Source organism: Rhineura floridana, chromosome 5, assembly GCF_030035675.1.
Source record: "Rhineura floridana isolate rRhiFlo1 chromosome 5, rRhiFlo1.hap2, whole genome shotgun sequence".
NCBI classification, from domain to species: domain Eukaryota; kingdom Metazoa; phylum Chordata; class Lepidosauria; order Squamata; family Rhineuridae; genus Rhineura; species Rhineura floridana.
Window position 1 is genome coordinate 23,515,417 of NC_084484.1, and position 9,278 is coordinate 23,524,694.

General features: G+C 41.4%; 1 protein-coding gene across 1 annotated transcript; it reads right to left on the reverse strand.

Moving 5' to 3' along the window:
- Nucleotides 1-235: 235 nt before the first annotated feature.
- MZT1 (mitotic spindle organizing protein 1) lies at nt 236-9,215 on the reverse strand. The gene is made up of 3 exons (XM_061629979.1): nt 9,075-9,215; nt 5,364-5,509; nt 236-3,585 (listed from the first exon to the last, which is right to left on the reverse strand). The coding sequence occupies exons 1-3, from the start codon at nt 9,199-9,201 to the stop codon at nt 3,562-3,564; spliced, it is 297 nt and encodes a 98-aa protein (XP_061485963.1). The 5' UTR covers nt 9,202-9,215; the 3' UTR covers nt 236-3,561.
- Nucleotides 9,216-9,278: the final 63 nt, after the last annotated feature.

The window sequence follows — 9,278 nt, forward strand, 5'->3', positions numbered from 1 at the left end:
AAAAACCTTGCAGTTTAGGAATGTACCTATAGCCAACAGATATTTCTATCAAACGTTAAAATTCACTTTTACCTATCCTAACCATGATTGCATGGGAGTAAATCCCATTGAACTCAATAAGCACGCAGATGATGACCTGCCTTTCCCCTCCTTCCCCTCTCCTCTCCCTTCCTCCTCCCCTCCCCTTTTTTCTTCCTCCTCCCCTGCCCACTCCAGCCCTCCCTCCCTCCCCCCGGTCAGTTTTACCTATCCTAAGCATGACTGCACGGGAGTAAATCCCACTGAACTCAATAAGCATGCAAATGATCAATCCATTCTCAGCAAACTTGCACAGGATCCCATTTCTTACCTCCCCGATTAAAAAGCAGAGAAATTCACTAATAGGCAAAAAAAACCTTCTGATTTAAGAACGTACCTATAGCCAACAGATATTTCTATCAAACTTTAAAAAGCAGGGAAAGTGGGCAGCTATAGTGAATGCAACAGGGGAGCAGGAGACCTGACCTTCTCTCTGAGATATTGTACTGCCCTACAAATTTGTAAAAATGCAAAGATAATTTGGGTTGGTCTTTCACAGTCCAATCCACTTCCTGTGTAGCTTGGAAGAATTTGCTAACATGTGCCTCTGAGCATATGGTGAGTGATGGCAACACCTGCCATCTTCAAAGATAGAGAATTACATTTTGTATGTTTGTTGGTGTTCTTACTTTGCTTCTTTCCTGTGTTACTATTGTTTCTACAGAGAATCTAACCCAGAAAATTATTTCTCTTATTATTCATCATAGAAATCTGTGTCAAATTTATTTTTATTAATTTCAAAGCCTTTTTATTGGTCAATATCGTATGATGGTGAAGACCGCCTTTTGTGTTTTAAACTGGATGTTATGATCTATTTCTGTTTTGGGCACATTAACAGTTGAATCTGAAACTTCAGTTTGATATAAAATCAGACTGATTACAATATGTTGCTACTTAAGCAATGACTCTGGCTGTTGGAAAAAACAAACTTGGCCTGCCCAAGATGCATGTATTCAGCCTGCTATGCTTAAACCACCCCACTTAAGGAAGGGTGGGTGTGGTCAATTAAAAACATACAGCACACCTAGAATTTTGCTAGAATATATTTCACCTCCCACTGTTTTATTTTGTGCAAACTGAGACACTTCTCACGTCCATTGGAAACTATTCTGCAGAATAGTCAGTGCCATTATTCCACAATTGTTTTTGGAGCTTTTTTTTAGTGTTGCAAAGTGTTGCTGTACTTCATATATTCACAGAAACAGAAGCAGAAGAGAATGATTTACTGTAGGAAACTTCACTAAAATTGCAAAGTAAATCAAACATATTTAAAGTTACTATCTGAACTATATCAACTGTTTTAGTATGTAATATTGTTGCTTCGTCCCTGCTAAAACAAGATCAGCACAGCACATGTCTTGTTTCTGTTCTTTGGGCTGATTGCAATTATGGTTAGGATAGGTAAAACTGACCATGGGGGAGGAGAGGAGAATAGAGGGAAAAGGGGGGGGGAGCAGGAGTGGGAGGGGGAAGGAGGAGATTGGAAGGGGATGGTGGAGGGGAAGGGAGGAGTGAAGGAAGGGGCAAAGGGGAGGTGATGGGAGGTAGGAGGAGGTGAGGGCAGGTTTGATCATTTGCATGCTTATTAAGTTCAGGGAATTTACTCCCATGCAATCATGCTTGAAAATGAAATGGACTGCCTTCAAATCGATTCTGACTTATGGCAACCCTATGAATAGGGTTTTCATGGTAAGCGGTATTCAGAGGTGGTTTTACCATTGCCTTCTTCGGAGGCTGAGAGGCAGTGACTGGCCCAAGGTCACCCAGTGAGCTTCAAGGCTGTGTGGTGATTTGAACCCTGGTCTCCTAGCTTGTAGTCCTAGGATAGGTAAAACTGACCATGGGGGGGAGGAGGGGGAGGGAAGGGAAAGGAGGTGGAAGGAGGAGATTGGAAGGGGATGGGGGAGGGAGGGAATAGGAAGGGAGGGCAGGTTTGATCATGCTTTTTGAGTTCAGTGGGATTTACCCCTGTGCAATCATGCTTAGGATAGGTGAAACTGACCTGGGGAACAGGCGGGGGAGAGGAGGAGGGCAGGAAAGAGAGGGGAGAGAAGGAGGAGGGGAGGAGATTGGGTGGGTGGGCACTGGGCAGAAGGGAAGCCCCTTTCCTTTCCAAAAGGAAAACATTGTGAACAGTATCATGCTTTTTCAGGGTTTCCCCCACCTTTTTATTGAACAGCAGGCACATGTAGCCTCCCACTCAAATTTAAACCAAAGCTGTCCCTGGCCACATCCACACCAGACCTTTATTTCACTTTAGACAGTCATGGCTTCTCCCAAAGAATCCCAGGAAGTGTAGTTAGTGGAGGGTGCTGAGAGTTGCTAGGAGATGCTGTTCCCCTCACAGAGCCTCAATCAGAGCAGCTAACTGTTAAACCACTCTGACCACTGGAGCATTGTCAGGGGAATAGGAGTCTCCTCTCAGCACCCTTCACAAACTACACTTCCCAGGATTCTTTGGGGGAATCCATTACTGTCTCAAGTGACATCAAAGTCTGGTGTGGGTGTGGCCCCCTGATTAAGCAAGCCCAGCAGCTGTGAGTCTGGCTTTTAGAACACTGACAGTTGGATCTTAGTGAGCATGCCCGACATTGAGTTCAATGCAAAATTTCTTAAATTAATTAAAAATTAGCCAGACATTTTTTTAACTTTTAAACTGCAGAAGATAACGGTCAGAGTATGGGGCAAAGTCAGTAATAGGATTACAGGTACTCTATGAACATGGCTGATTTTTAATAAATTTCAACAGATTACGAGAGCTCTGACAGAAAAAAGTCCAAAAGGTGTCTGGTTTTTCTCTCTCTCTTTCTAGATTTTGAACTCTCTATTCTCTCTGACTGTTTTGTGTGTCGCTGTGAAAATTTAAAGGGTGGTTAAGCAAGCGTTTCTGAGTTCAGGGCTATAAGTTTTGTAAGATTTTGTTTTGAAATGAGCTTATGAGAAGCATCAGAATGGCATGGGGGTATTTTCAATTTAACATTGCGGAAAGCGAAAAATCCATGATGACTACAGTATACAGCCACTCTCATGGCTGTATAATACAATGCATGAAAAAACATAATTTAATCTTTATACAAAGCTTTGGGTGCATTTAAAAAAATCTATTATAAGCAAAGTCCTTCATTTAAAAGATAGTTTTTTGTAATATAAAGGTAGTATTTTATATGGTTATTTTTAGTCCTCACTATATTAGAAATATGAAATATCTGGACTGCCAATAAAATTAAGTTCAGATTTGTTGCATATATAATTACAATATTTTCAAAGCATCATATGCAATAAAGATAGTTTGTGGGTTAATAAGCATTTAAAATATTTAATGCACTTTTACATTATACTTCTACTTCTTCAGTGAAGACTTCAGAAGTGTTCAGAAACCAACACAACCAATAACAGTGTCTTATAGTCCTAAACAGTCTTCAGATCATCTGCCAGCCTCCCGCATCAAGCTTCATCTCAATCAAAAGATCTTCTCTTACAGACTCAGCCTGTCATGTTTTCAGCTGCCTAGAAAAGGTAACTTGATTTTAGTGGATTCATGAAAAATAAAAATGAAGATTACTAACAACATTATGGACACTACTTGCTATATAAAATGTGTTACATTTGCCAGATGCTGAAAGGATGCTGGGGATGGAATCACTAATTGTCCTAGAACTGGTGGAACTGAACTGCTCTAAGCAGCTAGTTACATGTTTGCCCTGGACTCAATCCATGAACTTCTTTCTACCCTTAGATGAACCAAAAGTACTGAAAAACTGTTCTTGCAGCCTAGAGACAAAGCCGTATGTACTGAAATGACAGAAACAGCAGGTCTCTTTTCTATTCCATCAAAGTATGATCAGTGCTATAACAGTTCTGTTTAGGAGAAGTATTACTGGTGTGTCAATCTTCTCGGAGTGGCAGAGAGGTACTAGCTATTTCAAGTCTTCTTTCTGTGCACATGTGTATGGAAGATGATTAGGTTCAGAGGTTAACTTAAACTAGTTTAGTAAAACAATACTGGCAATTCTGACAGCATACACTGAATTGTTTGTGGATATGCGGAATAAGGAACAACTTCATCCACACAAGGGTGGGATGCAGGAAGGGTCGGTGTTAGCAGGTAAAGGAGACCCTTAACGCTGATATGTTTTCACAGGGTTACTAAACCCTGTTCTTCCTTTTTTACCAAACAATCTTTTATTGTACAATCTTTTACCGTAAAGTCCTCATCTTGTTCTTCCTGACAAGTCTGTATCTAGTGACATGCCTGAAGATCTCCAGTTTTTCTATGATTGAACTATAACAGCAAACTTTCTATCCGCAAAGTGCTGTAGCAGTACTTGCCATAGTAAAATGGTACATAAATGTATCTCATACATGAATAGTGGTCTATTCTAATTAATTTGCAAGTAGACATGTATACTCTGGAGTTCATATTAAGGCAAATCCATAAACTCACACTGTCAACTGCTAAACAAAATAATATCAACTGTCATGGATCTTTATTCTTGAATTCAGAAATTTCTTTTCAATTTGGAACACAGGACTTATGCATAAATTACATCAGTATATACACAATTCAATTTAAATGACAGTTAAGATAGCAGTATTGTTGATACGGTTATTTTTAGAACATTCCATTACGTTGGTAAACCTGCTGTTGGGCAGTACTTCTTCCAACAGAATGATCTTCCAAGGCACAACATAACCTAAATTTACAAGACGTAGGCTGCAATCCAAATCTCCCAACCCCGCTGGCAGAGCTTATGGAAAAGCGAGCCCACTGTCACATCATTGCCGTGTGGGGCAGAAGGTGGTGGAGGGGCAGTAACTTCAAGTCATTTGATACTGAAATAGCTTCCATGGCATTAAGGTCTATTGTCTTCCAGAGCTAGAAACAACTTATGTACAGTAAGGTGGAAGTAAGCGCTACTAAGTTGTGGTACCTGCTTCTGAGTAAGCATGCATATCAGGGAATTTAAAAGGAAATTCTTTTTAACTGAATGGTATTACCTTTTCCAGTTCTCAAGGCTTTGATTTCTGTGCTTACCAACAGAAAAAGCGGAGGACAAAACAAACAAACAAAGGCTCTCCCATTGAATAATAGCAGAGTGTTTTATTTTTAAAAGTCAGCATTTGACGAATGCTCAAAAATTAAGGTCTTGAAAATTAAGATAAATATATGCAGATGTAGGGTGTTGGACAGTTTAAAAAATGTGCACAGCTATTTTGGTGTGTCTGTTTGTAACATTTTGAGAGCTACGAATAGATTATTTTAGTTTTCCAAAGACTGTCTATACCTTTAGAGCTTCTGTAGCCTTGCGTAGCTCCTTAATTACAGCAGACAGCGCCTCTGGATTTATTCCTTGTTCACAAAGTCGTACACAAATAGAGAGTGTTTCCATATCTAAACCAGTGTTTAGTATTCTTGAAATCTCAAGCAGAACTGAAAAACATTTTCAAATGAAAGTTGTGTGGTTATAATGGGCTACCAACAATTTCCTGTACACAGAAAAGTTCACTAATAGGCAAAAAAACCCTTCTGATTTAAGAACATACCTATAGCCAACAGATATTTCTATCAAACTTTAAAAAGCAGGAAAATTGGGCACCTACAGTGAATGCACCAGGGGAGCAGGAGACCCGACCTCCCCTCTGAGATATTGTACTGCCCTACACATTTGTCAAAATGCAAACACAATTTGGGAAGGTCTTTCACAGTCCAATCCACTTCCTGTGTAGCTTGGAAGAATTTGGTAAACCACAAGGGTTTTTTTGCCGATTAGTGAATTTCTCTGCTTTTTAATCCGGGAGGTAAGAAATGGGATCCTGTACAAGTTTGCTGAGAATGGATTGATCATTTGCATGCTTATTGAGTTCAGTGGGATTTACTCCTATGCTTAGGATAGGTGAAACTGACCACAAGCAATGGAGAGGGTTAGGGGGATGGGAGCAGGCAGGAGGGGGAGGAGGAGGGCAGGTTTGATCATTTGCAACCTTATTGAGTTCAATGGGATTTACTCCTCTGCAATCATGCTTAGGATAGGTGAAACTGACCTAGGGGAGGGGCAGGGAGGGGAGGAGGAGGGCAGGAATGGAAGGGATTGGATGGGTGGGCACTGGGTAGAGGAGTAGCCCCTTCCTTTCCAAAAGGAAACCAGAGCAGCTGACTGTTAAACCACTCTGGCCACCGGAGCTCTGTCAGGGGAATAGGAGTCTCCTCTAAGCACCCTTCACAAACTAACTTCGCAGGATTCTCTGGAGGAAGCCATGACTGTCTCACCTGAAATCAAGGTCTGGTGTGGGTGTGGCCCCCTGATTAGGCAAGCCCAGCAGCTGTGAGGCTTTTAGAATACTGACAGTTGGTTCTTACTGAGCATGCTCAATGTTATTATTGAGTTCAATACAAAATTTCTTTAATTAATTAAAAGTCAGCCAGACATTTTTTTAACTTTTGAATTGCAGAAGATGAAGGTCAGAGAATGGGGCAAGGTCAGTAATAGGATTACAGGCACTCTGTGAACATGGCTGATTTTTAATTAATTAACAGATTATGAGAACCCTGACAGAAAAAAGTCCAATGGGGTCTGTTTTTTTCCTCTCTTTTTACACTTTGAACTCTCGATTCTCTCTGTTTTGTGTGTCGCCATGAAAATTTAGAGGATGTTAAGCTAGCGTTTCTGAGTTCAGCACTGTAAGTTTTGTAAGGTTTTATTTATTTATTTATTTATTATTTCAATTTATATACCGCCCTTAGCAAAATAGCTCTCAGGGCGGTGAACAAACAAGATAAAATACAATATATCATAATAAAAATACAAAAACATATACAAACAAACAACAAAAAGCACAGCAAAAACAAAATAAATACTACAAAAATTAAAAATACAGATTAAAAGATTAAAAAGATTAAGAAGATTAAAATGCCTTGGAGCATAAAAAGGTCTTTACCTGGCGCCGAAAAGATAGAAGTGTAGGCGCCAGGCGTACCTCTTCGGGGAGGCTATTCCACAACTCAGGGGCCACCACAGAAAAGGCCCTAGATCTCGTAACCACCCTCCGGTCTTCCCAATGGGTTGGTACCCGGAGGAGGGCCTTAGATTCTGAACGAAGTGAGCAGGTAGGTTCATAGCGAGAGAGGCGTTCCACAAGGTATTGAGGTCCCACGCCGTGTAAGGCTTTATAGGTCAAAACCAGCACCTTGAATCTCACCCGGAAGCAAATAGGAAGCCAGTGCAGACGCGCCAGGACAGGTGTTATATGCGAAGACCGACTGGTCCTCGTCAATAATCTGGCAGCTGCGTTCTGCACCAGCTGAAGCTTCCGAACTGTCTTCAAGGGCAGCCCTACGTAGAGCGCATTACAGTAATTGACATGAGCTTATGGGAAGTATCAGAATGGCATGGGGGTATTTTCAATTTAACATTGTGGAATGAGAAAAATCCATGCTGACTATAGTATACAGCCACTCTCGTGGCTGAATAAGATGCTATTTTCAAATGCATATTTTTTAAAAAGTGCAGTGATTTTACTGCTACCAGTAAAATACCAGAACAGTACAGAATGATTGTTACAAATCTATCCATAATGTATACCAATTTACATTATCTGCCCTATTTGATCTTTAAGTGTGAATTACAAGAAAAACATTTCTATTTTTTGTTAGTAAATTGTAAATGCTCATTATTGTTGTAAACGTTGATTGTAGTTGTGAACACTAAAAACTTGCAGTTTTTTCAAGATCGTAACAGACACAAGCCTTTCATGACAGCAGCATAGCAATTTTTAGTGGTCTTCTAGATCTAGGGATGTAACAACAATAGGGGGAAGAGTCACTCTGATGTTCACAAGGCCCTTTGTTCTCACACAGTTTTTTTGCCCAAAAAAGCAGTTGTCAAAAGGAACTACCACTCTCAGAGGCACTGTATCTTTGCATCCGTGTTTTAAAAACAGATGCCCACCTCCCTTCCAAAGGAATGGCACCCCGCACATGCTCACAGCCATTTAATCACAGGTGCCAGATTTAAAAAAGAAAAGACTAAAGGGGAAAGATCTTTATACCTCTTAATGGATCTCAAAGAACAACCAAAACTTGACAAAAGCAGAGGTCAAAACTGGGGTCATGTCTGTAATGCCAAGTGCTCAGCTTTGGAAATATGGAGCTATATTGATTAAGAGTACCGCTGTACAAAAAGCCCCCTTCCTCCCCCATACCATATTTATTTTAGGGATCTTAAAAGCTGCTTTTTCTGCTCAAAAGGGATTGAAAAGCAGCATATAAGATACGCTCTTCCTTTGGGGCTTGTAAAACGAAGTAGATATAGATCCGGCTTAGATGGTTTTGGAAAAGGATTGAACACATTCATGGGCAACAGATGGCCTATTAACTGTTACGATGTTCCTGTTCAGAACTAACATGCCTATTTCTGAATACCAGTTTGGAAAAAACAACAGTCAAGAATACCCTGCTGTAGGCTCCCCAGAAGCATTGGGAAGACCACCGCGATACCTTCATACTCAGCGTCAGTATACCTCTGAATTCCAGTTACCAGTGAGGGCTTTTGCTTACATGCCTCGCTTGTTGGCTTCGTAGAGGCATCTCTAGTGGGCCACTGTGGAACCTCCACATAGCGGAGCAGTATGCCACTGAATGCCAGGTTGCTGGGTCGCAACAGTAGCTGTCACCTTCAAGGCATCCTACCCCCAGGAACCTCTGGTCTTATGTTAATAGCACAACCCTTTCACCTCCCTCCCTCCCCTTTAAAAACTAAACTAGACACGGAGTGATGACATGAGGCAGACTGACGAGAGGAAGGAGGGCAAGAAAGTGGAGGGGAAATTTCGCTCAGCGGGGCTCTCCAGACTGAGACTTGACCGGGGAAGAGCGTGAGGAATAGCGGTTTGGCGCCTCGGGCAGAAGAATGCGCGTGCCTCACTCGATTCCGCGCTCCCCCCTTCAAAGTTAACCGGGAGAGGGGAAAGAGTTCCCTATCCCCGCACGAGACTCTCACCGTCCATTGTCTCTCTCACGGCGTTTAAATTGGCTGCGGAAGTCGCCATGATAGAAATGGGCAAAAACCAAACAAAGCCTCGCTCGCTGTTACTTGCCGAGCTCTGCAACCCGGATGCAGAAACCATCCCAGTGTTTTCGCCATAGACGTATATAAAATGGGGTGGGATTGCGCAACTGTAGAGATAAATACTATTCTATTGCA

Excerpts from the sequence above, each read along its gene's own strand:
- MZT1 (XM_061629979.1), bottom strand. The coding sequence starts at position 9,201 with ATGGTTTCTGCATCCGGGTTGCAGAGCTCGGCAAGTAACAGCGAGCGA. Across the intron at positions 5,510-9,074 it reads CGTGAGAGAGACAATGGACG|TTCTGCTTGAGATTTCAAGA; the intron begins GTGAGAGTCTCG and ends AATGTTTTTCAG. Across the intron at positions 3,586-5,363 it reads AGGCTACAGAAGCTCTAAAG|GCAGCTGAAAACATGACAGG; the intron begins GTATAGACAGTC and ends TACCTTTTCTAG.